The 27,296-nt window shown below is 32.6% G+C and overlaps 8 protein-coding genes across 8 annotated transcripts; all 8 read left to right on the forward strand.

The window, feature by feature from the left end:
• Positions 1-855: 855 nt before the first annotated feature.
• LOC123923994 (pre-mRNA-splicing factor cwc-21-like) lies at positions 856-1,652 on the forward strand. Its single transcript, XM_045976747.1, has 2 exons — positions 856-916; positions 1,154-1,652. The coding sequence occupies exon 2, from the start codon at positions 1,172-1,174 to the stop codon at positions 1,505-1,507; it is 336 nt and encodes a 111-aa protein (XP_045832703.1). The 5' UTR covers positions 856-916; positions 1,154-1,171; the 3' UTR covers positions 1,508-1,652.
• Positions 1,653-2,441: 789 nt separating this feature from the next.
• LOC123923624 (pre-mRNA-splicing factor cwc-21-like) lies at positions 2,442-3,228 on the forward strand. Its single transcript, XM_045976317.1, has 2 exons — positions 2,442-2,502; positions 2,740-3,228. The coding sequence occupies exon 2, from the start codon at positions 2,758-2,760 to the stop codon at positions 3,091-3,093; it is 336 nt and encodes a 111-aa protein (XP_045832273.1). The 5' UTR covers positions 2,442-2,502; positions 2,740-2,757; the 3' UTR covers positions 3,094-3,228.
• A 799-nt stretch (positions 3,229-4,027) lies between these two features.
• Positions 4,028-4,814, forward strand: LOC123923641 (pre-mRNA-splicing factor cwc-21-like). Its single transcript, XM_045976334.1, has 2 exons — positions 4,028-4,088; positions 4,326-4,814. Exon 2 carries the CDS (start codon positions 4,344-4,346, stop codon positions 4,677-4,679), a length of 336 nt encoding a protein of 111 aa, XP_045832290.1. The 5' UTR covers positions 4,028-4,088; positions 4,326-4,343; the 3' UTR covers positions 4,680-4,814.
• Positions 4,815-5,613: 799 nt separating this feature from the next.
• LOC123924000 (pre-mRNA-splicing factor cwc-21-like) lies at positions 5,614-6,341 on the forward strand. Its single transcript, XM_045976753.1, has 2 exons — positions 5,614-5,674; positions 5,912-6,341. The coding sequence occupies exon 2, from the start codon at positions 5,930-5,932 to the stop codon at positions 6,263-6,265; it is 336 nt and encodes a 111-aa protein (XP_045832709.1). The 5' UTR covers positions 5,614-5,674; positions 5,912-5,929; the 3' UTR covers positions 6,266-6,341.
• Positions 6,342-7,199: 858 nt separating this feature from the next.
• LOC123923691 (pre-mRNA-splicing factor cwc-21-like) lies at positions 7,200-7,914 on the forward strand. Its single transcript, XM_045976407.1, has 2 exons — positions 7,200-7,260; positions 7,498-7,914. The coding sequence occupies exon 2, from the start codon at positions 7,516-7,518 to the stop codon at positions 7,849-7,851; it is 336 nt and encodes a 111-aa protein (XP_045832363.1). The 5' UTR covers positions 7,200-7,260; positions 7,498-7,515; the 3' UTR covers positions 7,852-7,914.
• An 871-nt stretch (positions 7,915-8,785) lies between these two features.
• LOC123923762 (pre-mRNA-splicing factor cwc-21-like) lies at positions 8,786-9,442 on the forward strand. The gene is made up of 2 exons (XM_045976494.1): positions 8,786-8,846; positions 9,084-9,442. Exon 2 carries the CDS (start codon positions 9,102-9,104, stop codon positions 9,435-9,437), a length of 336 nt encoding a protein of 111 aa, XP_045832450.1. The 5' UTR covers positions 8,786-8,846; positions 9,084-9,101; the 3' UTR covers positions 9,438-9,442.
• A 3,083-nt stretch (positions 9,443-12,525) lies between these two features.
• Positions 12,526-13,323, forward strand: LOC123924308 (pre-mRNA-splicing factor cwc-21-like). The gene is made up of 2 exons (XM_045977152.1): positions 12,526-12,586; positions 12,823-13,323. The coding sequence occupies exon 2, from the start codon at positions 12,841-12,843 to the stop codon at positions 13,174-13,176; it is 336 nt and encodes a 111-aa protein (XP_045833108.1). The 5' UTR covers positions 12,526-12,586; positions 12,823-12,840; the 3' UTR covers positions 13,177-13,323.
• Positions 13,324-14,678: 1,355 nt separating this feature from the next.
• Positions 14,679-15,476, forward strand: LOC123924304 (pre-mRNA-splicing factor cwc-21-like). Its single transcript, XM_045977148.1, has 2 exons — positions 14,679-14,739; positions 14,977-15,476. Exon 2 carries the CDS (start codon positions 14,995-14,997, stop codon positions 15,328-15,330), a length of 336 nt encoding a protein of 111 aa, XP_045833104.1. The 5' UTR covers positions 14,679-14,739; positions 14,977-14,994; the 3' UTR covers positions 15,331-15,476.
• The last annotated feature ends 11,820 nt before the right edge of the window (positions 15,477-27,296 follow it).

Consider the following 27,296-nt stretch of genomic DNA (forward strand, 5'->3'; position numbering starts at 1 on the left):
ACCAAAATTTTTGAAGTGTATTAATTGTTAATTGGTTTTTGTTGTGCATAGCTTTTTGTTTTTGATTATGGAGAAATTATTTTTATTGGTGTTATTGTTGTTGTAGGAGATTATATATATGATTATAATTATTAATTAAAGTTGAATAGTATGTGATCACGGTCGTTTCGTGGTCAAATAATAATTTAAATAAAAAGTAATACAAGGCAGTTAACCTTGGTCGTCTCCGAAGACTCACAATCGGCTTATCTATATTAGAAACAATTCAAAAACTGTAAATTATGGGGGGGTTTGGTTTGTTAACAGAACGTAAGAAAAATGTGAAATTTAATTGATTTAAAACGATCAATTCATTGGCTTAGGTAACTCGTTCTTGATTCTATCATATGGTTCACAAAGAATAAATTCGTTATATGCTTATGTTCTGGTTGATTTATAAAACCGAATTAAACAAGCGTTACCAATTTTATACGAATTCCATTCAAACAAGCGTCAAATGCGTTCAACTAATCATAGGCAATAGTAAACAAGCGCTACTAATGACAGAATAATATCCTTACTGAATTCAATCAACACTTTTTGCTAAGCGCTCAAAGTTTATGTCAATTCCTATTCAATGTAATCTATGCAAGCGATAAACTAATTGAATAACACGGTGCGAATCGAATTAAAGTGATTAAGCATCATTAAATGGTCCCTTACAGTGCGTTTGGATGCTAAAATCGACAAAATAACCTAAGTATATGATAAAATCCTCATCCAAACACACTCTAAGGGACCATTTAACTAATTAAGCCATAAGTATATGATAAAATATCAAATCAAATATCATCATCATCATAAATAAAGTATCAACAACATTGTGGCTTCTCTATTTCTTTGAGTCGCGATAATTCTTCTTCCACATCGATAACAGGTATTACTACTCTTCGTTTTCTTGTCTCGGATCACAGATTCAGACATATTCTTCTTTTTCTTCTACGCTCAGCTTTTTATCCGTTAATTGCCGTCATTTAAATTAGGGTTTCTCATCTTTTTTCATTTTGCCGTTCAATTTGTTAATTGCATCAGATATATATTTATTTATTTAAGATCTGTGAATTTAAGTTGATATTAGGGTTTCTTATATGATTTTTTGGGTTTTCAATTGCAGTTGTTGCTTTGTCACAATATGTATAACGGAATAGGGTTACAAACTCCAAGAGGGTCTGGTACCAATGGCTACATTCAGAGCAACAAGTTCTTCGTCAAGCCGAGAAATTCCAAGGTTGCTGAGAATATGAAGGGCTTTGAAGGAGATCAGGGTACTGCTGGTGTTTCCAGAAAGGCTAACAAAGAGATTCTTGAGCATGATCGTAAGCGTCAGATTCAGCTCAAACTTGTTATTCTTGAAGACAAGTTAATTGATCAGGGTTATACTGATGCTGAGATCGCTGAGAAACTCGAGGAGGCTCGCAATAGCTTGGAGGCTGCAGCTGACGAAAATGATTCTAATTTGGACAAGTGAGTTTTTGGATTTTAGATATTTGTGTATGAGTATGACATATGATTCCAATTGATGAATTTGTTGGTTCTGTCATTGCTTTACCAAAATTTTTGAAGTGTATTAATTGTTAATTGGTTTTTGTTGTGCATAGCTTTTTGTTTTTGATTATGGAGAAATTATTTTTATTGGTGTTATTGTTGTTGTAGGAGATTATATATATGATTATAATTATTAATTAAAGTTGAATAGTATGTGATCACGGTCGTTTCGTGGTCAAATAATAATTTAAATAAAAAGTAATACAAGGCAGTTAACCTTGGTCGTCTCCGAAGACTCACAATCGGCTTATCTATATTAGAAACAATTCAAAAACTGTAAATTATGGGGGGGTTTGGTTTGTTAACAGAACGTAAGAAAAATGTGAAATTTAATTGATTTAAAACGATCAATTCATTGGCTTAGGTAACTCGTTCTTGATTCTATCATATGGTTCACAAAGAATAAATTCGTTATATGCTTATGTTCTGGTTGATTTATAAAACCGAATTAAACAAGCGTTACCAATTTTATACGAATTCCATTCAAACAAGCGTCAAATGCGTTCAACTAATCATAGGCAATAGTAAACAAGCGCTACTAATGACAGAATAATATCCTTACTGAATTCAATCAACACTTTTTGCTAAGCGCTCAAAGTTTATGTCAATTCCTATTCAATGTAATCTATGCAAGCGATAAACTAATTGAATAACACGGTGCGAATCGAATTAAAGTGATTAAGCATCATTAAATGGTCCCTTAAAGTGCGTTTGGATGCTAAAATCGACAAAATAACCTAAGTATATGATAAAATCCTCATCCAAACACACTCTAAGGGACCATTTAACTAATTAAGCCATAAGTATATGATAAAATATCAAATCAAATATCATCAACATCATAAATAAAGTATCAACAACATTGTGGCTTCTCTATTTCTTTGAGTCGCGATAATTCTTCTTCCACATCGATAACAGGTATTACTACTCTTCGTTTTCTTGTCTCGGATCACAGATTCAGACATATTCTTCTTTTTCTTCTACGCTCAGCTTTTTATCTGTTAATTGTCGTCGTTTAAATTAGGGTTTCTCATCTTTTTTCATTTTGCCGTTCAATTTGTTAATTGCATCAGATATATATTTATTTATTTAAGATCTGTGAATTTAAGTTGATATTAGGGTTTCTTATATGATTTTTTGGGTTTTCAATTGCAGTTGTTGCTTTGTCACAATATGTATAACGGAATAGGGTTACAAACTCCAAGAGGGTCTGGTACCAATGGCTACATTCAGAGCAACAAGTTCTTCGTCAAGCCGAGAACTTCCAAGGTTGCTGAGAATATGAAGGGCTTTGAAGGAGATCAGGGTACTGCTGGTGTTTCCAGAAAGGCTAACAAAGAGATTCTTGAGCATGATCGTAAGCGTCAGATTCAGCTCAAACTTGTTATTCTTGAAGACAAGTTAATTGATCAGGGTTATACTGATGCTGAGATCGCTGAGAAACTCGAGGAGGCTCGCAATAGCTTGGAGGCTGCAGCTGACGAAAATGATTCTAATTTGGACAAGTGAGTTTTTGGATTTTAGATATTTGTGTATGAGTATGACATATGATTCCAATTGATGAATTTGTTGGTTCTGTCATTGCTTTACCAAAATTTTTGAAGTGTATTAATTGTTAATTGGTTTTTGTTGTGCATAGCTTTTTGTTTTTGATTATGGAGAAATTATTTTTATTGGTGTTATTGTTGTTGTAGGAGATTATATATATGATTATAATTATTAATTAAAGTTGAATAGTATGTGATCACGGTCGTTTTGTGGTCAAATAATAATTTAAATAAAAAGTAATACAAGGCAGTTAACCTTGGTCGTCTCCGAAGACTCACAATCGGCTTATCTATATTAGAAACAATTCAAAAACTGTAAATTATGGGGGGGTTTGGTTTGTTAACAGAACGTAAGAAAAATGTGAAATTTAATTGATTTAAAACGATCAATTCATTGGCTTAGGTAACTCGTTCTTGATTCTATCATATGGTTCACAAAGAATAAATTCGTTATATGCTTATGTTCTGGTTGATTTATAAAACCGAATTAAACAAGCGTTACCAATTTTATACGAATTCCATTCAAACAAGCGTCAAATGCGTTCAACTAATCATAGGCAATAGTAAACAAGCGCTACTAATGACAGAATAATATCCTTACTGAATTCAATCAACACTTTTTGCTAAGCGCTCAAAGTTTATGTCAATTCCTACTCAATGTAATCTATGCAAGCGATAAACTAATTGAATAACACGGTGCGAATCGAATTAAAGTGATTAAGCATCATTAAATGGTCCCTTACAGTGCGTTTGGATGCTAAAATCGACAAAATAACCTAAGTATATGATAAAATCCTCATCCAAACACACTCTAAGGGACCATTTAACTAATTAAGCCATAAGTATATGATAAAATATCAAATCAAATATCATCATCATCATAAATAAAGTATCAACAACATTGTGGCTTCTCTATTTCTTTGAGTCGCGATAATTCTTCTTCCACATCGATAACAGGTATTACTACTCTTCGTTTTCTTGTCTCGGATCACAGATTCAGACATATTCTTCTTTTTCTTCTACGCTCAGCTTTTTATCCGTTAATTGCCGTCATTTAAATTAGGGTTTCTCATCTTTTTTCATTTTGCCGTTCAATTTGTTAATTGCATCAGATATATATTTATTTATTTAAGATCTGTGAATTTAAGTTGATATTAGGGTTTCTTATATGATTTTTTGGGTTTTCAATTGCAGTTGTTGCTTTGTCACAATATGTATAACGGAATAGGGTTACAAACTCCAAGAGGGTCTGGTACCAATGGCTACATTCAGAGCAACAAGTTCTTCGTCAAGCCGAGAACTTCCAAGGTTGCTGAGAATATGAAGGGCTTTGAAGGAGATCAGGGTACTGCTGGTGTTTCCAGAAAGGCTAACAAAGAGATTCTTGAGCATGATCGTAAGCGTCAGATTCAGCTCAAACTTGTTATTCTTGAAGACAAGTTAATTGATCAGGGTTATACTGATGCTGAGATCGCTGAGAAACTCGAGGAGGCTCGCAATAGCTTGGAGGCTGCAGCTGACGAAAATGATTCTAATTTGGACAAGTGAGTTTTTGGATTTTAGATATTTGTGTATGAGTATGACATATGATTCCAATTGATGAATTTGTTGGTTCTGTCATTGCTTTACCAAAATTTTTGAAGTGTATTAATTGTTAATTGGTTTTTGTTGTGCATAGCTTTTTGTTTTTGATTATGGAGAAATTATTTTTATTGGTGTTATTGTTGTTGTAGGAGATTATATATATGATTATAATTATTAATTAAAGTTGAATAGTATGTGATCACGGTCGTTTTGTGGTCAAATAATAATTTAAATAAAAAGTAATACAAGGCAGTTAACCTTGGTCGTCTCCGAAGACTCACAATCGGCTTATCTATATTAGAAACAATTCAAAAACTGTAAATTATGGGGGGGTTTGGTTTGTTAACAGAACGTAAGAAAAATGTGAAATTTAATTGATTTAAAACGATCAATTCATTGGCTTAGGTAACTCGTTCTTGATTCTATCATATGGTTCACAAAGAATAAATTCGTTATATGCTTATGTTCTGGTTGATTTATAAAACCGAATTAAACAAGCGTCACCAATTTTATACGAATTCCATTCAAACAAGCGTCAAATGCGTTCAACTAATCATAGGCAATAGTAAACAAGCGCTACTAATGACAGAATAATATCCTTACTGAATTCAATCAACACTTTTTGCTAAGCGCTCAAAGTTTATGTCAATTCCTACTCAATGTAATCTATGCAAGCGATAAACTAATTGAATAACACGGTGCGAATCGAATTAAAGTGATTAAGCATCATTAAATGGTCCCTTACAGTGCGTTTGGATGCTAAAATCGACAAAATAACCTAAGTATATGATAAAATCCTCATCCAAACACACTCTAAGGGACCATTTAACTAATTAAGCCATAAGTATATGATAAAATATCAAATCAAATATCATCATCATCATAAATAAAGTATCAACAACATTGTGGCTTCTCTATTTCTTTGAGTCGCGATAATTCTTCTTCCACATCGATAACAGGTATTACTACTCTTCGTTTTCTTGTCTCGGATCACAGATTCAGACATATTCTTCTTTTTCTTCTACGCTCAGCTTTTTATCCGTTAATTGCCGTCATTTAAATTAGGGTTTCTCATCTTTTTTCATTTTGCCGTTCAATTTGTTAATTGCATCAGATATATATTTATTTATTTAAGATCTGTGAATTTAAGTTGATATTAGGGTTTCTTATATGATTTTTTGGGTTTTCAATTGCAGTTGTTGCTTTGTCACAATATGTATAACGGAATAGGGTTACAAACTCCAAGAGGGTCTGGTACCAATGGCTACATTCAGAGCAACAAGTTCTTCGTCAAGCCGAGAACTTCCAAGGTTGCTGAGAATATGAAGGGCTTTGAAGGAGATCAGGGTACTGCTGGTGTTTCCAGAAAGGCTAACAAAGAGATTCTTGAGTATGATCGTAAGCGTCAGATTCAGCTCAAACTTGTTATTCTTGAAGACAAGTTAATTGATCAGGGTTATACTGATGCTGAGATCGCTGAGAAACTCGAGGAGGCTCGCAATAGCTTGGAGGCTGCAGCTGACGAAAATGATTCTAATTTGGACAAGTGAGTTTTTGGATTTTAGATATTTGTGTATGAGTATGACATATGATTCCAATTGATGAATTTGTTGGTTCTGTCATTGCTTTACCAAAAATTTTGAAGTGTATTAATTGTTAATTGGTTTTTGTTGTGCATAGCGTTTTGTTTTTGATTATGGAGAAATTATTTTTATTGGTGTTATTGTTGTTGTAGGAGGTTATATATATTATTATAATTATTAATTAAAGTTGAATAGTATGTGATCACGGTCGTTTCGTGGTCAAATAATAATTTAAATAAAAAGTAATACAAGGCAGTTAACCTTGGTCGTCTCCGAAGACTCACAATCGGCTTATCTATATTAGAAACAATTCAAAAACTGTAAATTATGGGGGGGTTTGGTTTGTTAACAGAACGTAAGAAAAATATGAAATTTAATTGATTTAAAACGATCAATTCATTGGCTTAGGTAACTCGTTCTTGATTCTATCATATGGTTCACAAAGAATAAATTCGTTATATGCTTATGTTCTGGTTGATTTATAAAACCGAATTAAACAAGCGTTACCAATTTTATACGAAATCCATTCAAACAAGCGTCAAATGTGTTCAACTAATCATAGGCAATAGTAAACAAGCGCTACTAATGACAGAATAATATCCTTACTGAATTCAATCAACACTTTTTGCTAAGCGCTCAAAGTTTATGTCAATTCCTATTCAATGTAATCTATGCAAGCGATAAACTAATTGAATAACACGGTGCGAATCGAATTAAAGTGATTAAGCATCATTAAATGGTCCCTTACAGTGCGTTTGGATGCTAAAATCGACAAAATAACCTAAGTATATGATAAAATCCTCATCCAAACACACTCTAAGGGACCATTTAACTAATTAAGCCATAAGTATATGATAAAATATCAAATCAAATATCATCATCATCATAAATAAAGTATCAACAACATTGTGGCTTCTCTATTTCTTTGAGTCGCGATAATTCTTCTTCCACATCGATAACAGGTATTACTACTCTTCGTTTTCTTGTCTCGGATCACAGATTCAGACATATTCTTCTTTTTCTTCTACGCTCAGCTTTTTATCCGTTAATTGCCGTCATTTAAATTAGGGTTTCTCATCTTTTTTCATTTTGCCGTTCAATTTGTTAATTGCATCAGATATATATTTATTTATTTAAGATCTGTGAATTTAAGTTGATATTAGGGTTTCTTATATGATTTTTTGGGTTTTCAATTGCAGTTGTTGCTTTGTCACAATATGTATAACGGAATAGGGTTACAAACTCCAAGAGGGTCTGGTACCAATGGCTACATTCAGAGCAACAAGTTCTTCGTCAAGCCGAGAACTTCCAAGGTTGCTGAGAATATGAAGGGCTTTGAAGGAGATCAGGGTACTGCTGGTGTTTCCAGAAAGGCTAACAAAGAGATTCTTGAGCATGATCGTAAGCGTCAGATTCAGCTCAAACTTGTTATTCTTGAAGACAAGTTAATTGATCAGGGTTATACTGATGCTGAGATCGCTGAGAAACTCGAGGAGGCTCGCAATAGCTTGGAGGCTGCAGCTGACGAAAATGATTCTAATTTGGACAAGTGAGTTTTTGGATTTTAGATATTTGTGTATGAGTATGACATATGATTCCAATTGATGAATTTGTTGGTTCTGTCATTGCTTTACCAAAAATTTTGAAGTGTATTAATTGTTAATTGGTTTTTGTTGTGCATAGCTTTTTGTTTTTGATTATGGAGAAATTATTTTTATTGGTGTTATTGTTGTTGTAGGAGGTTATATATATTATTATAATTATTAATTAAAGTTGAATAGTATGTGATCACGGTCGTTTCGTGGTCAAATAATAATTTAAATAAAAAGTAATACAAGGCAGTTAACCTTGGTCGTCTCCGAAGAAACACAATCGGCTTATCTATATTAGAAACAATTCAAAAACTGTAAATTATGGGGGGGTTTGGTTTGTTAACAGAACGTAAGAAAAATATGAAATTTAATTGATTTAAAACGATCAATTCATTGGCTTAGGTAACTCGTTCTTGATTCTATCATATGGTTCACAAAGAATAAATTCGTTATATGCTTATGTTCTGGTTGATTTATAAAACCGAATTAAACAAGCGTTACCAATTTTATACGAATTCCATTCAAACAAGCGTCAAATGTGTTCAACTAATCATAGGCAATAGTAAACAAGCGCTACTAATGACAGAATAATATCCTTACTGAATTCAATCAACACTTTTTGCTAAGCGCTCAAAGTTTATGTCAATTCCTATTCAATGTAATCTATGCAAGCGATAAACTAATTGAATAACACGGTGCGAATCGAATTAAAGTGATTAAGCATCATTAAATGGTCCCTTACAGTGCGTTTGGATGCTAAAATCGACAAAATAACCTAAGTATATGATAAAATCCTCATCCAAACACACTCTAAGGGACCATTTAACTAATTAAGCCATAAGTATATGATAAAATATCAAATCAAATATCATCATCATCATAAATAAAGTATCAACAACATTGTGGCTTCTCTATTTCTTTGAGTCGCGATAATTCTTCTTCCACATCGATAACAGGTATTACTACTCTTCGTTTTCTTGTCTCGGATCACAGATTCAGACATATTCTTCTTTTTCTTCTACGCTCAGCTTTTTATCCGTTAATTGCCGTCATTTAAATTAGGGTTTCTCATCTTTTTTCATTTTGCCGTTCAATTTGTTAATTGCATCAGATATATATTTATTTATTTAAGATCTGTGAATTTAAGTTGATATTAGGGTTTCTTATATGATTTTTTGGGTTTTCAATTGTAGTTGTTGCTTTGTCACAATATGTATAACGGAATAGGGTTACAAACTCCAAGAGGGTCTGGTACCAATGGCTACATTCAGAGCAACAAGTTCTTCGTCAAGCCGAGAACTTCCAAGGTTGCTGAGAATATGAAGGGCTTTGAAGGAGATCAGGGTACTGCTGGTGTTTCCAGAAAGGCTAACAAAGAGATTCTTGAGCATGATCGTAAGCGTCAGATTCAGCTCAAACTTGTTATTCTTGAAGACAAGTTAATTGATCAGGGTTATACTGATGCTGAGATCGCTGAGAAACTCGAGGAGGCTCGCAATAGCTTGGAGGCTGCAGCTGACGAAAATGATTCTAATTTGGACAAGTGAGTTTTTGGATTTTCGATATTTGTGTATGAGTATGACATATGATTCCAATTAATGAATTTGTTGGTTCTGTCATTGCTTTACCAAAATTTTTGAAGTGTATTAATTGTTAATTGGTTTTTGTTGTGCATAGCTTTTTGTTTTTGATTATGGAGAAATTATTTTTATTGGTGATATTGTTGTTGTAGGAGGTTATATATATTATTATAATTATTAATTAAAGTTGAATAGTATGTGATCACGGTCGTTTCGTGGTCAAATAATAATTTAAATAAAAAGTAATACAAGGCAGTTAACCTTGGTCGTCTCCGAAGACTCACAATCGGCTTATCTATATTAGAAACAATTCAAAAACTGTAAATTATGGGGAGGTTTGGTTTGTTAACAGAACGTAAGAAAAATATGAAATTTAATTGATTTAAAACGATCAATTCATTGGCTTAGGTAACTCGTTCTTGATTCTATCATATGGTTCACAAAGAATAAATTCGTTATATGCTTATGTTCTGGTTGATTTATAAAACCGAATTAAACAAGCGTTACCAATTTTATACGAATTCCATTCAAACAAGCGTCAAATGTGTTCAACTAATCACAGGCAATAGTAAACAAGCGCTACTAATGACAGAATAATATCCTTACTGAATTCAATCAACACTTTTTGCTAAGCGCTCAAAGTTTATGTCAATTCCTATTCAATGTAATCTATGCAAGCGATAAACTAATTGAATAACACGGTGCGAATCGAATTAAAGTGATTAAGCATCATTAAATGGTCCCTTACAGTGCGTTTGGATGCTAAAATCGACAAAATAACCTAAGTATATAATAAAATCCTCATCCAAACACACTCTAAGGGACCATTTAACTAATTAAGCCAGAAGTATATGATAAAATATCAAATCAAATATCATCATCATCATAAATAAAGTATCAACAACATTGTGGCTTCTCTATTTCTTTGAGTCGCGATAATTCTTCTTCCACATCGATAACAGGTATTACTACTCTTCGTTTTCTTGTCTCGGATCACAGATTCAGACATATTCTTCTTTTTCTTCTACGCTCAGCTTTTTATCCGTTAATTGCCGTCGTTTAAATTAGGGTTTCTCATCTTTTTTCATTTTGCCGTTCAATTTCTTAATTGCATCAGATATATATTTATTTATTTAAGATCTGTGAATTTAAGTTGATATTAGGGTTTCTTATATGATTTTTTGGGTTTTCAATTGCAGTTGTTGCTTTGTCACAATATGTATAACGGAATAGGGTTATAAACTCCAAGAGGGTCTGGTACCAATGGCTACATTCAGAGCAACAAGTTCTTCGTCATGCCGAGAACTTCCAAGGTTGCTGAGAATATGAAGGGCTTTGAAGGAGATCAGGGTACTGCTGGTGTTTCCAGAAAGGCTAACAAAGAGATTCTTGAGCATGATCGTAAGCGTCAGATTCAGCTCAAACTTGTTATTCTTGAAGACAAGTTAATTGATCAGGGTTATACTGATGCTAAGATCGCTGAGAAACTCGAGGAGGCTCACAATAGCTTGGAGGCTGCAGCTGACGAAAATGATTCTAATTTGGACAAGTGAGTTTTTGGATTTTAGATATTTGTGTATGAGTATGACATATGATTCCAATTGATGAATTTGTTGGTTCTGTCATTGCTTTACCAAAATTTTTGAAGTGTATTAATTGTTAATTGGTTTTTGTTGTGCATAGCTTTTTGTTTTTGATTATGGAGAAATTATTTTTATTGGTGTTATTGTTGTTGTAGGAGATTATATATATGATTATAACTATTTATTAAAGTTGAATAGTATGTGATCACGGTCATTTCGTGGTCAAATAATAATTTAAATAAAAAGTAATACAAGGCAGTTAACCTTGGTCGTCTCCGAAGACTCACAATCGGCTTATCTATATTAGAAACAATTCAAAAACTGTAAATTATGGGGGGGTTTGGTTTGTTAACAGAACGTAAGAAAAATGTGAAATTTAATTGATTTAAAACGATCAATTCATTGGCTTAGGTAACTCGTTCTTGATTCTATCATATGGTTCACAAAGAATAAATTCGTTATATGCTTATGTTCTGGTTGATTTATAAAACCGAATTAAACAAGCGTTACCAATTTTATACGAATTCCATTCAAACAAGCGTCAAATGCGTTCAACTAATCATAGGCAATAGTAAACAAGCGCTACTAATGACAGAATAATATCCTTACTGAATTCAATCAACACTTTTTGCTAAGCGCTCAAAGTTTATGTCAATTCCTATTCAATGTAATCTATGCAAGCGATAAACTAATTGAATAACACGGTGCGGATTGAATTAAAGTGATTAAGCATCATTAAATGGTCCCTTACAGTGCGTTTGGATGCTAAAATCGACAAAATAACCTAAGTATATGATAAAATCCTCATCCAAACACACTCTAAGGGACCATTTAACTAATTAAGCCATAAGTATATGATAAAATATCAAATCAAATATCATCATCATCGTAAATAAAGTATCAACAACATTGTGGCTTCTCTATTTCTTTGAGTCGCGATAATTCTTCTTTCACATCGATAACAGGTATTACTACTCTTCGTTTTCTTGTCTCGGATCACAGATTCAGACATATTCTTCTTTTTCTTCTACGCTCAGCTTTTTATCCGTTAATTGCCGTCGTTTAAATTAAGCGTTACCAATTTTATACGAATTCCATTCAAACAAGCGTCAAATGCGTTCAACTAATCATAGGCAATAGTAAACAAGCGCTACTAATGACAGAATAATATCCTTACTGAATTCAATCAACACTTTTTGCTAAGCGCTCAAAGTTTATGTCAATTCCTATTCAATGTAATCTATGCAAGCGATAAACTAATTGAATAACACGGTGCGAATCGAATTAAAGTGATTAAGCATCATTAAATGGTCCCTTACAGTGCGTTTGGATGCTAAAATCGACAAAATAACCTAAGTATATGATAAAATCCTCATCCAAACACACTCTAAGGGACCATTTAACTAATTAAGCCATAAGTATATGATAAAATATCAAATCAAATATCATCATCATCATAAATAAAGTATCAACAACATTGTGGCTTCTCTATTTCTTTGAGTCGCGATAATTCTTCTTCCACATCGATAACAGGTATTACTACTCTTCGTTTTCTTGTCTCGGATCACAGATTCAGACATATTCTTCCTTTTTTCTACGCTCAGCTTTTTATCCGTTAATTGCCGTCGTTTAAATTAGGGTTTCTCATCTTTTTTCATTTTGCCGTTCAATTTGTTAATTGCATCAGATATATATTTATTTATTTAAGATCTGTGAATTTAAGTTGATATTAGGGTTTCTTATATGATTTTTTGGGTTTTCAATTGCAGTTGTTGCTTTGTCACAATATGTATAACGGAATAGGGTTACAAACTCCAAGAGGGTCTGGTACCAATGGCTACATTCAGAGCAACAAGTTCTTCGTCAAGCCGAGAACTTCCAAGGTTGCTGAGAATACGAAGGGCTTTGAAGGAGATCAGGGTACTGCTGGTGTTTCCAGAAAGGCTAACAAAGAGATTCTTGAGCATGATCGTAAGCGTCAGATTCAGCTCAAACTTGTTATTCTTGAAGACAAGTTAATTGATCAGGGTTATACTGATGCTGAGATCGCTGAGAAACTCGAGGAGGCTCGCAATAGCTTGGAGGCTGCAGCTGATGAAAATGATTCTAATTTGGACAAGTGAGTTTTTGGATTTTAGATATTTGTGTATGAGTATGACATATGATTCCAATTGATGAATTTGTTGGTTCTGTCATTGCTTTACCAAAATTTTTGAAGTGTATTAATTGTTAATTGGTTTTTGTTGTGCATAGCTTTTTGTTTTTGATTATGGAGAAATTATTTTTATTGGTGTTATTGTTGTTGTAGGAGATTATATATATGATTATAACTATTTATTAAAGTTGAATAGTATGTGATCACGGTCATTTCGTGGTCAAATAATAATTTAAATAAAAAGTAATACAAGGCAGTTAACCTTGGTCGTCTCCGAAGACTCACAATCGGCTTATCTATATTAGAAACAATTCAAAAACTGTAAATTATGGGGGGGTTTGGTTTGTTAACAGAACGTAAGAAAAATGTGAAATTTAATTGATTTAAAACGATCAATTCATTGGCTTAGGTAACTCGTTCTTGATTCTATCATATGGTTCACAAAGAATAAATTCGTTATATGCTTATGTTCTGGTTGATTTATAAAACCGAATTAAACAAGCGTTACCAATTTTATACGAATTCCATTCAAACAAGCGTCAAATGCGTTCAACTAATCATAGGCAATAGTAAACAAGCGCTACTAATGACAGAATAATATCCTTACTGAATTCAATCAACACTTTTTGCTAAGCGCTCAAAGTTTATGTCAATTCCTATTCAATGTAATCTATGCAAGCGATAAACTAATTGAATAACACGGTGCGGATTGAATTAAAGTGATTAAGCATCATTAAATGGTCCCTTACAGTGCGTTTGGATGCTAAAATCGACAAAATAACCTAAGTATATGATAAAATCCTCATCCAAACACACTCTAAGGGACCATTTAACTAATTAAGCCATAAGTATATGATAAAATATCAAATCAAATATCATCATCATCGTAAATAAAGTATCAACAACATTGTGGCTTCTCTATTTCTTTGAGTCGCGATAATTCTTCTTTCACATCGATAACAGGTATTACTACTCTTCGTTTTCTTGTCTCGGATCACAGATTCAGACATATTCTTCTTTTTCTTCTACGCTCAGCTTTTTATCCGTTAATTGTCGTCGTTTAAATTAAGCGTTACCAATTTTATACGAATTCCATTCAAACAAGCGTCAAATGCGTTCAACTAATCATAGGCAATAGTAAACAAGCGCTACTAATGACAGAATAATATCCTTACTGAATTCAATCAACACTTTTTGCTAAGCGCTCAAAGTTTATGTCAATTCCTATTCAATGTAATCTATGCAAGCGATAAACTAATTGAATAACACGGTGCGAATCGAATTAAAGTGATTAAGCATCATTAAATGGTCCCTTACAGTGCGTTTGGATGCTAAAATCGACAAAATAACCTAAGTATATGATAAAATCCTCATCCAAACACACTCTAAGGGACCATTTAACTAATTAAGCCATAAGTATATGATAAAATATCAAATCAAATATCATCATCATCATAAATAAAGTATCAACAACATTGTGGCTTCTCTATTTCTTTGAGTCGCGATAATTCTTCTTCCACATCGATAACAGGTATTACTACTCTTCGTTTTCTTGTCTCGGATCACAGATTCAGACATATTCTTCTTTTTCTTCTACGCTCAGCTTTTTATCCGTTAATTGCCGTCGTTTAAATTAGGGTTTCTCATCTTTTTTCATTTTGCCGTTCAATTTGTTAATTGCATCAGATATATATTTATTTATTTAAGATCTGTGAATTTAAGTTGATATTAGGGTTTCTTATATGATTTTTTGGGTTTTCAATTGCAGTTGTTGCTTTGTCACAATATGTATAACGGAATAGGGTTACAAACTCCAAGAGGGTCTGGTACCAATGGCTACATTCAGAGCAACAAGTTCTTCGTCAAGCCGAGAACTTCCAAGGTTGCTGAGAATACGAAGGGCTTTGAAGGAGATCAGGGTACTGCTGGTGTTTCCAGAAAGGCTAACAAAGAGATTCTTGAGCATGATCGTAAGCGTCAGATTCAGCTCAAACTTGTTATTCTTGAAGACAAGTTAATTGATCAGGGTTATACTGATGCTGAGATCGCTGAGAAACTCGAGGAGGCTCGCAATAGCTTGGAGGCTGCAGCTGATGAAAATGATTCTAATTTGGACAAGTGAGTTTTTGGATTTTAGATATTTGTGTATGAGTATGACATATGATTCCAATTGATGAATTTGTTGGTTCTGTCATTGCTTTACCAAAATTTTTGAAGTGTATTAATTGTTAATTGGTTTTTGTTGTGCATAGCTTTTTGTTTTTGATTATGGAGAAATTATTTTTATTGGTGTTATTGTTGTTGTAGGAGATTATATATATGATTATAATTATTAATTAAAGTTGAATAGTATGTGATCACGGTCGTTTCGTGGTCAAATAATAATTTAAATAAAAAGTAATACAAGGCAGTTAACCTTGGTCGTCTCCGAAGACTCACAATCGGCTTATCTATATTAGAAACAATTCAAAAACTGTAAATTATGGGGGGGTTTGGTTTGTTAACAGAACGTAAGAAAAAAGTGAAATTTAATTGATTTAAAACGATCAATTCATTGGCTTAGGTAACTCGTTCTTGATTCTATCATATGGTTCACAAAGAATAAATTCGTTATATGCTTATGTTCTGGTTGATTTATAAAACCGAATTAAACAAGCGTTACCAATTTTATACGAATTCCATTCAAACAAGCGTCAAATGCGTTCAACTAATCATAGGCAATAGTAAACAAGCGCTACTAATGACAGAATAATATCCTTACTGAATTCAATCAACACTTTTTGCTAAGCGCTCAAAGTTTATGTCAATTCCTATTCAATGTAATCTATGCAAGCGATAAACTAATTGAATAACACGGTGCGAATCGAATTAAAGTGATTAAGCATCATTAAATGGTCCCTTACAGTGCGTTTGGATGCTAAAATCGACAAAATAACCTAAGTATATGATAAAATCCTCATCCAAACACACTCTAAGGGACCATTTAACTAATTAAGCCATAAGTATATGATAAAATATCAAATCAAATATCATCATCATCATAAATAAAGTATCAACAACAATGTGGCTTCTCTATTTCTTTGAGTCGCGATAATTCTTCTTCCACATCGATAACAGGTATTACTACTCTTCGTTTTCTTGTCTCGGATCACAGATTCAGACATATTCTTCTTTTTCTTCTACGCTTAGCTTTTTATCCGTTAATTGCCGTCGTTTAAATTAAGCGTTACCAATTTTATACGAATTCCATTCAAACAAGCGTCAAATGCGTTCAACTAATCATAGGCAATAGTAAACAAGCGCTACTAATGACAGAATAATATCCTTACTGAATTCAATCAACACTTTTTGCTAAGCGCTCAAAGTTTATGTCAATTCCTATTCAATGTAATCTATGCAAGCGATAAACTAATTGAATAACACGGTGCGAATCGAATTAAAGTGATTAAGCATCATTAAATGGTCCCTTACAGTGCGTTTGGATGCTAAAATCGACAAAATAACCTAAGTATATGATAAAATCCTCATCCAAACACACTCTAAGGGACCATTTAACTAATTAAGCCATAAGTATATGATAAAATATCAAATCAAATATCATCATCATCATAAATAAAGTATCAACAACATTGTGGCTTCTCTATTTCTTTGAGTCGCGATAATTCTTCTTCCACATCGATAACAGGTATTACTACTCTTCGTTTTCTTGTCTCGGATCACAGATTCAGACATATTCTTCTTTTTCTTCTACGCTCAGCTTTTTATCCGTTAATTGCCGTCGTTTAAATTAAGCGTTACCAATTTTATACGAATTCCATTCAAACAAGCGTCAAATGCGTTCAACTAATCATAGGCAATAGTAAACAAGCGCTACTAATGACAGAATAATATCCTTACTGAATTCAATCAACACTTTTTGCTAACCGCTCAAAGTTTATGTCAATTCCTATTCAATGTAATCTATGCAAGCGATAAACTAATTGAATAACACGGTGCGAATCGAATTAAAGTGATTAAGCATCATTAAATGCAGATTTTGTTGAGAATAGCAAAATAATTTTCAATAGACATGATATAGAGTATGGAATGTTTGATATAACAAAGTAAAAGAAATAAAAATAATTTAGCATACCAAAGGTTGATTTTTTTTTCGGCTTGCATTTGCTTTTGTGACTTTCTTGTCCCATTTGTAAGCACCATCAAAATTGAAATCCAAAAAATGTGGATCACTTATAGCAGAGTTAAAGGTTGATTGTGTTCTTGCTTGAGCATTGAAATTTTCTGCAGCAGCAATTGGTATTGTTTTCAAGATATCATCTTTTCATTTTTTATAATTGTTACTTTAAATTTGTTATCAGCTTCTACATATTCCATATTGACTTCAGTTGGTTCTTCAATGTTCAAATTCTTTGATACGATTATTCCTGAGGACATATATGAGTCAAACTTGTAGACATTCAAATGAACCAAAGTTTTTTCTCCATCTGGGTGTACCAACCATGCATGATCATGTTTTTTCATCTTTTTATACCATTTTTTCTTGAAAGTAGCAGGTATTTCAATCTGAGACTATTAAGAGATTGATAAAATTTCAGTATTTAATCAAATTTATATCATAATATTTCAAACTGGGTGTTAGACTTAGAAAGAGATAAGAACCTTATCTGGATAAACCACTATATGAAACATTTTATCTTCTTTTGCATGCATTTCTGTCATTTTTAGTCTAAATTGAAAGATAAAAAAATTGGTTACAGAAATATATGAAGTAAAAACAATAATTTATATCTATGAAAGGGTTTAACTGAAGGAAAATTGCGTGTATAAAAGAGATTAAAACGCAACGGAATTAAAATTTCCTTCACTGAATCCTTGCGAATGGGCATGATCAGGGTTAAACATTATACCTTTGTAGAACTGAAACAGCAAACTCTTTGCTTCTCTTATTGATCACAAACACCACACGACGGCAGCACCTCTAGCTAGTCCACACGAACAGGTCTTCAACTTTCAGTGCTAGCTGCTACAAGATGAAGGCTTAGGAAGTGCGGTTAGGGTTTCAGAGTTTTAGGGTTTCTCTGAAAACGAATTGTGAAAAAGCAAAAACAAACTGAACTACACAAGCTTCTATTTATAGAGTTTCTTGTGTGGTCAGTTGGGTCAAACGGTGTTTGGTCTTCTTAAGCCCAAAACTGTTTTTCACTAATCGCACCCTCAAAATAAGTTTTACTTATTTCTTCCATATCGACTGTCCTTATGTGTGTGACCCTGTAGGTTCTTATGATGTTGGCAATAATATTAATCTTAATATTATAAACAGTGAGCGGTATCTAGCAACACATCACTGCTACCCAAGTCACAAGAATGTCATGTGATCTGACAAGTCTTTCCGTGATAAAACTCATGTGTATAATTACCCTTTTACCCTTATGTCTATATTGAACACAAGGCATAGTACGTCACCCTTGTTAAGTTCAATATTGGGCCCATAGACATATCTCCTGTTATGTAGGAGGGGGAAATTCCATCTAGGTCACTCATGTCCCTTAGCATGATTCGTGGAATACCCATCAACCAACTTTATAGTCATCCTGTTACGGATAACTTTGAATGGCGACAAAGTACTACACTCCTACATCTAGGGAACATAGTGGTTTCAGGTCGAAGGGTGGAATACACCACTTATCACTATGAGAATATTTTATGACATTTCATAACATACTATGTAGTATTCTCATGGTGGGTCAATCCGATATAAATATTACTCTTAATATTTATATCTATGTGAAGACTTGATAACTCTTTATCTATGATCCGTGAGATGTGATCATCAGTCTACCAACATAATAGTCTCTATGTTTTGATGTTATCCCAATTCACAGTAAAGCTCGACTACGGATGTTTTAAGAATAGTGTTCTCATGTGTAATGGATTCTCACGATTAAGTCACACTTAACGTTCCATTCAATGAACTTACTATTCTAGGGACTCTATTATCATTTAACACATAAACATAATAAAGAAAAGTCTTTATTTAATAAGTAAATTATCCAATACAAGTATCATGCAATTATAAATAATTGGCCTCTAGAGCTTACACCAACATTAACCTCAAATTTAGTCATTGCATCCGTAAATTTCATAAATAAGCTATTAATTTGAAACATATATACCGTAACAACAAAAAAGTGAATAAAATGCAGTAATGTTATAAATAAACTTAGATGTTTGTAATGTCTTATACAGATATAATAAAGTTAGATTTCCAATGTATAAGTTGTCAAAGATCTAATATACTATAGAGTTAGAAAAATCAATTAACATGCATGAGGAACCTAAAAGTATAACAAACATGGAACCCTCTTAGAGCTTGAAGCCATGGAAGAAGGCAATCAACGGTACTTTAGACAGGATGTTGTGAGGAAGATTAATAAACATGCACCAAGGTGACAAGCATTGAAATATTGACTGTGAAAAAGATGAAATAATGGAAGATATATAAACTGATCAAGTTCTTATCATTCGGCAATGTGGAGATATGTAAGATCAATTTTGGATAATGTGTGAGAGAGATAGAATGGTTTGAGTAGTAGTAGATGTAGAGATATGTAAGATCAATTTTGGATAATGTGTTAGAGAGAGATAGAATGGTTTGAGTAGTAGTAGACTTGTAATAATGACATAAATGGTGATAGGATGATTTGAGTATGAGTAGAGAAGTGAGTTGGAAACGTAAAAAAAAACTTTGATACAACAAAGTAAAAAAAAAATTTCTTTTTCAATTAAGAAAGTAATTGTAGACAAATCTGAAGTAGTTAGTTGTTGGTTGTATTCTGATGGATGTATGTAATGTTTTATAAATGTAGTAATGAATGAAATCAATGTTTGATGGATCATGTAAACAATGAATTATGATTATCATTGTTTTGTTCATTAGAATAGTATAAAAATAAAAATGGAAAATGAAATTGAGACATAGTTGATAGTAACAACATTTCATTATATTTAACAACTTAATAGATACAACATAAGAAAAGTACATTGATTGAAAGCAGAAAACTGAATAGATATTTGATTAAATTAAAATGGAACATAAATTGAATTGTTGGAGTTTGTCATCAAAATGATGCAGAAAAGCAGAAAACACAGTCATGCCCCTGTGCCATGCGCATGAGGGGCTACGCCATGCGCAATTGTTGTTTCAAGAATTGGTTTCTTGATCTGTTGGTTGCGCCATGCGCAAGTGACCCGATATATATATATATATGTGGGGTTTTCTAACTTAGACCCTAGTTAGGTCTAAGTTAGCAAGGTGCACCTTTTCAATTGGACCAAAATACCCATTCTTTTTAATTAATTAACCAAAATACCCATTAATAGACGCGGATCCAGTGTCGCGCGCGTACCGAAGGACCATGGTTACAGACCGTTGATTTCCATCAGACAGCCAAGATCTGATCTCATCAAGACTGTCTGATCAATCCGACAGCCCAGATCATCCTGATCCATCAGATTCCAGCGCGTGCGCCACACTGGATTACACCCTGGAGAGAGAAAAATTTGCTTTTTAAAAGTAGGACACGTGTCACACAATGGTTGGCTGGACGTGATTTTTGTTCATTTAATACTTTGAACTCAATTATTTCATTGTAAATTAATTTTTTTTTTTTTTTATACCAAAATTCATAATTTTTTTTTTTCTACAAATAGAGACTTGGTTCGTTTGATTTGGACACCGAAAAAAAAAATGCAATTTTTCACTACCTTAATCTCATTTTTTGTCTACTAAATACGTTACTTGTGTGTTGTAATTTAACACGCACCACTCAAACAACTCACTGAAACCATTATACCAGGAAAATAGTAGATAATATTCTGGAACTTTTGGTATATTTTATGAAATTTTTGGAGACCTGAAACTATTTTTAGTTAATTAAATGAGATAAAACGGTAATTAAAAACTAATGTTTGCTTCTGAAACCATTTTACTGGTAGAATGGTTGCACATAGTTGTATTCTGAAACCATTGTACTGGTAGAATGGTTTCAATGAGTAATTTATTAATTGTGTTTGCTTCTGAAACCATTTATCTGGTACAATGGTTTCAGAGAGTTGTAATCTGAAACCATTTTGCTGGTAGAATGGTTTCAGTAAGTTGATTATTAGTTATTTGCTTCTGAAACCATTTAGCTTGTAGAATGGTTGCACATAGTTGTACTCTGAAACTATTTTACTGGTAGAATGGTTTCAGTGAGTAATTTATTAATTGTGTTTGCTTCTGAAACCATTTAGCTGGTAGAATGGTTTCAGAGATTTGTACTATGAAACCATTTTCCTGGTAGAATGGTTTCAGTGAGTTGATGTAAGGTAGTGAAAAATGAGATTAAGGTAGTGAAAAATTGGGTTTTTTTTTCTGTGTCCAAATCAAACGAACCAAGTCTCTATTTGTAGAGAAAAAAAAAATTATGAATTTTGGTATAAAAAAAAAATAAAAAATTAATTTACAACGAAATAATTGAGTTCAAAGTATTAAATGGAAAAAAAATCACGCCCAGCCAATCAGACAGCGACACGTGTCCTGCTTTTAAAAAGTAGATTCTTCTCTCTCCAGGGTGTAATCCAGTGTGGTGCACGCGCTGGAATCTGATGGATTCGGATGATCTGGGCTGTCTGATTGATGAGACAGTCTTGATGAGATCAGATCTTGGCTGTCTGATGGAAATCAACGGCCTGTAACCATGGTCCTGCGGTACGCGCGCGACACTGAATCCGCGTCCATTGATGGTAATTTGGTTAATTAATTAAAAAGAATGGGTATTTTGGTCCAACTGAAAAGGTGCACTTTGCTAATTTAGACCCAACTGGGTCTAAATTAGCAGCCCCCTATATATATATATATATATATATATATATATATATATATATATATATATATATATATATATATATATATATATATATATGTTTCTGCTGCGTTTTGCAGCCGTAAGAGGGAGAGAAAATGTGATTTTTAGGGTTCTTTCTCCAACATGAAGGCTAGAGTGTTAGAGGGTTTCTTTTGGGTAATCTCTAGGGTTGGGGAAGTGATTGTAACACCTTAGAAACACTTATTAATTGAATTTCTTGGTCACGAGAAGAAATTCGGGAAAAGGGTAGAATTAGGGTTGAAGTCCAATTCTCGCAACTCTTGTAGTGAATCTCGTTGTAATCAAGTATTCTATTGATAGTGGAACGGAGAGCTCCCTCTCCCCCAGAGTAGGTTGGTTTTAACCGAACTGGGTAAACAATTTCATCGTGTTCTTTATCGTTTTCATAGTTTTAGCTTTTGTGTTTAATTGCTCATTCATTTTGATTTGGTTGCTTCAATTCATTTGTCCCACACACTAAAGATAATTGGTTCTACTATTGGTTATTGGTGTGATTTTCGGTACAAATTCACAACATGAAAAATTAGAACAATTCCTAAACATGATGCTGAAGAGAGAGATAACATTGTACTGATCAAGGATTGATTTTGTAAACATGGACCATGTGGCCGAAATAGAGGTCAAAAAACTTGAAGCGAATTATATCTCAAAGCTGAAATTGATTATCTTCGCAACAAAACTTCCAATCATAATAGATTGTTCGTTCCGGTAGATAATATTACAAAAATGTGGATAGCGGCACTTTCCACATAACGTCAAAAATTTGAAATCATATTCCATTAAGAAATCGTTGAAGTCGTTGGGTACGATCTGAAATAGAAAAGTAATCATACTGAGTTAAATGAAATTGTATAGTAATGATTTTAGAAGATTAAGTAGGCATGAATTATTTTTGAAATAATCATTTGAGTAGAAATTGTCATTTGCAGAGAACTAAGAGTAATATCAAAAAACACGGATTGTCCTTGCTTTGTACTTCGGCTATGATAGGATGACAACTTGTTAGTATCTTGAATGATGCTTCCCAAGTGAATTAAAAATCGACTTTGACCCAAATAGTCAAAACAAATGTTTTGTATATTTTTTAGGTTGTAAGATTCTCTAATTGCATTCCAACCATCAGTCAACAATGGTAGGCTCATATCTTCATTGAATGCAACATTTTTCGAATTTCCGTTGTGATCATTGATATTCCAACTCGGACTGAGTTCGTCATAAAATTCGTCAACGAATGCAGGATTGATTTCAACATAGTCCTTTAAGAAATATCAAAAAATGTTAAGGAATGAAAAAAAATTGTTATTTCATTAATTGAATTCTAGAGAGTTTAGATATTTGCATGTATAATATTAAGCAATGAAAATGTTGATGTTTAAATAAGAGTTTAGAGCTTTGCATGTGTAAGCAAATCGGAAATTTGATTTGTGAAGAAGTTTATGATAAAGAACTTACTAAGGTTGAGATGTTGAGTGTTTGAAATCCTCGAAGGATTGTTCTTTTTGCAACTTTTCTTATTGTTAATGATGTCATTTCAATGGTTACTACTTGAATATTTATCAAGAAGTTTTAATGTATAAATTGTAATAGAATGGTGAGAATAGAAGATGGTTTATATAGTGATGGTCATTGTAATGTTGTTATGTTAAGATATGGTTTTAGTTTTTGAAGAGATATAGTACATAAGTTAGATTTTTTAATGTGGTTTTCATGAGAAGTGTGTTGAAAATAGCAAACTAAAGATATGTTGTATGTGACTTAGACAATTAGATTTGGTAGTCTAATCATTTATCTTTTTAAAAACCTTTGCCATGTAACTTGGTATTGAACTAATGTGATGATATCTTTAGGTTCATAGTTAGCCTACAAATATATGCAGTTGTAAAATTAAATAGTAGATATAGAATGTGTCCGAAATACATAATTTTGATAGGGAGATAGTGTACAAAACATATCTTATAAAGTTATAAGAAAATGATAATTTTCCAGAATGGGAGAACTTGAACATGGTTGGTGAAGGAAGAGTTCAACTGCTGCTATGGTAACCAAAAAAGAACCTGAAAAAAAGGTAATAAACAATAGTTATTTAATGTTAGATTGATTAATAAATTAAAATGATTAAAGGGAAAAAAATATAGGTAAGAAGTAAAAAAAGACTTACATGGATAACATAAATGAGATATGAAATTAGAGAATATTTTGAAACACTTCCTTGAAAACAACATTTGTAGTGTCATTCAATGAAGCTTTGGACTTGTCATGTATTAATATCTTCAGTACTTGTTTGGTCTTAACTCTGGACAAAGCGACATAAAGTTGACCATCATAAATAGTTCATAAATTTAAAATGGGAGACATATTAATTAATTTGTCAACAAGGATTCGAGGACATTAATTTGTCATTCAATTGTATCAAAAAAGTGAATGACATATGGAATTGGAATTGTGTCCATCATAAATAGTTCATTCAAGTTTGACATGCTTGGCATTCTTTGTGGATGAACGCTTAGTTGTTGTCAAAGGCGGAGATGCAATGTCGTCAACTTGAATTTCTGCAGAAAAACGCTTATCAAAGTACTTGACTTTATATGCAAACTCTAAGTTGAGTAGCTTCTCAAGGTCAATAGGATAGATTTTGGGATCGTCTTCACCAACCTGCTCACAATAGTTAAAAAAATCATGAAGTAAAGTAATCTCTCGATATTAAGTAAGTAGATAGGTAAATTTGAGTGTTATGAATGAAACATACCTTCTTTATTTTCTCCCTTAGTTCTTCAGCAGTTGTACCAATAATACCATGACATTCATTATCCCAAAAAACAAAATCAGCCTTATGTCCTTCGGATTCAACTTGGATAACAACTTTGTACCTAACACAGTAAAAATATAACAAAGAGTAATTAATGCGTATGTATATTATAAGAGGCACAAACGTTGAGATGGATAAATAACCATACTTAACAATTGGAACTTTGACATTTTCACCATATGAGCATGTATAATTCTCACCCATTGACCTCGAGGACTTTGTGCATTTGGAGCAACTCTCGTAGTACCAACCTAATTGATTAAGATTGAATTTTTTGATTGTTCTAACAGTAATGCAGTATGAGTCCTACAATAAACAATAAATAAATTATTGCTGATGAAATCTGATTATATATTTTAAAAGATAATATTTAAATTCAAATAACGTGTAACTAAATAACAAACTTTTGAGAGAGATTCATTTGGGCAATAGTTTTGACTCGAGACATATTTGAGAAGTGGTCATCTTTTCCTAATTGAGAGGGAGATGAAACCTGAGTAAAGTCTTGAGTAGCAGCTTGAGAGTTTTGAATGTCTTTAAACCGAATACACAATGATTACACATGATCATAGTAAACAATGGGAAGATGTTAAATATTTAAGCAACGCAAAGTTGTAACTTACAAAGACTTAAACTTGGCAACAACTGGGTGTTTATCATTGATTAAAAGTTGTGATCCTGACCAATTGTTACAAAAGTTTGGCCTCCCATTATCTAGAATGAAGTTAACTTAATGGAAAAAATTGTAATTAGTAATTGTAGATGTATTAATGTTGAGTAGACAAATTGATTATGAAGTATGAGGAATATTATAGACCTCCTAGTTTACACTGAGCATGTGTTAGGATTAAAAAGATTGGACCATTTTCTTTGCGACCAGAAATGAAGTTCTGTAACTGAGTCGAAAAAGCTTCCCACAAAGTAACATCAACTATGTCTCCACTAAAAAACATGATATTACCAACAGCATATGATAGTTTCTCAACATACAATAACTAATAACTAATTTGTTATAATAACCAAACTTAATTTGCCTTTACCTATCATTAGCCAAGATTAAATTTGTGCAAGTTTTTTTCCATAAGCTGCGGTTTGAGTTTTGACAACTTTATGAAGAATGCCAATTATCTCTGAAAATGACATGACAAAACATTACTTCAATAACTCAACAGTGCAATCATAAAAAATATTATACTAAAGGTTGAAGAACCTACCATACCAAATATTGATTTTAAACTTTCCATCATGAACTTCCTTAAAACTTTTGAAGCGAAAATGATGAGGAGGGATGTCAGTGATAGAATCATCTTTCATGAACTTGGTACCGAAACCAAACACAACTTTGAATGGACTCTTACAGGTTTTAAAACCTGCATCATTATCATAAATATGACAGTTATACAAAACATAGACATTATTGTAGACAACAAATTCCTTCCGGTGTTCAAATTCCTTATGGTGAGTGATAGCTTGAACACGATCACCCTAAAAACACATAAAATAAAAGGATAATACGTTAGTTTATGTAACTGATAGATATGCAACTTAGACAAAATTTTAAGCGATGTTAACTTTTGAATCATGAATAACCATTTCAACATGTGGAAAACCATTGGTGCCGATAACAGTCCAAGTATCAACCACTCTTACAACTATTTTCCAAATCTAACTATTTTCCAAATCTCCCTATCCTTGATCAGATCCTTGATGAAATCAAATTCTCTTGACATGATGTGACCTACAAAACGAAAAGTAACTATTTTTAAGCTCAAACATGTTAAAGAAGATGTTCAAGAAAAATAATTGAACAACAAGTACAGTGTAATCTCAACCATTTATGTAACAACAACGACTGAAAACAAATTATGGTAACAACAACGATTGAAAAATAGATCGATGAAGATGCAGTTCGAAAACAGATTATGGTAACAACAACAATAACAATATGAAAATTAAACATAGTTGACTATACAACTTCTAACAAAGACAACAACATGAAAAGTGAAATTAACACAAAGAGTTGTTGTTAACATAGAATGAACACACAGAACACGAAAATCTAAATCGAGTTGTTGTTCTAATGAAATTTTTGTTGATAACTTGCAAATCTAAGTCAAAATGAACACTACAGAGTTGTTGTTACCATAACCTGTATTAAAAAGGAAAATAAAGCACACATCGTTGGCAAAATAACTTCCTACGGCGACAATAACAACAACAAAAACAACATGAAACCCGTTCTAATACCTAACTCGCAACAACAAACACAAATCGGAGTTGGAAATATAAAGATGAAAACTAAAAATGTAAAAAGAAGATATGCATTTGGTGAACTTACCTCAAGAAGTTGCTAGC

The sequence above is a fragment of the Trifolium pratense genome, linkage group LG4 (assembly GCF_020283565.1).
Source record: "Trifolium pratense cultivar HEN17-A07 linkage group LG4, ARS_RC_1.1, whole genome shotgun sequence".
In the NCBI taxonomy this organism is placed as follows: domain Eukaryota; kingdom Viridiplantae; phylum Streptophyta; class Magnoliopsida; order Fabales; family Fabaceae; genus Trifolium; species Trifolium pratense.

What these genes read in the sequence shown, in the direction of transcription:
- LOC123923624 (XM_045976317.1), top strand. Translation starts at nt 2,758, where the DNA reads ATGTATAACGGAATAGGGTTACAAACTCCAAGAGGGTCTGGTACCAAT.
- LOC123924304 (XM_045977148.1), top strand. Translation starts at nt 14,995, where the DNA reads ATGTATAACGGAATAGGGTTACAAACTCCAAGAGGGTCTGGTACCAAT.
- LOC123924000 (XM_045976753.1), top strand. Translation starts at nt 5,930, where the DNA reads ATGTATAACGGAATAGGGTTACAAACTCCAAGAGGGTCTGGTACCAAT.
- LOC123923994 (XM_045976747.1), top strand. Translation starts at nt 1,172, where the DNA reads ATGTATAACGGAATAGGGTTACAAACTCCAAGAGGGTCTGGTACCAAT.
- LOC123923691 (XM_045976407.1), top strand. Translation starts at nt 7,516, where the DNA reads ATGTATAACGGAATAGGGTTACAAACTCCAAGAGGGTCTGGTACCAAT.
- LOC123924308 (XM_045977152.1), top strand. Translation starts at nt 12,841, where the DNA reads ATGTATAACGGAATAGGGTTACAAACTCCAAGAGGGTCTGGTACCAAT.
- LOC123923762 (XM_045976494.1), top strand. Translation starts at nt 9,102, where the DNA reads ATGTATAACGGAATAGGGTTACAAACTCCAAGAGGGTCTGGTACCAAT.
- LOC123923641 (XM_045976334.1), top strand. Translation starts at nt 4,344, where the DNA reads ATGTATAACGGAATAGGGTTACAAACTCCAAGAGGGTCTGGTACCAAT.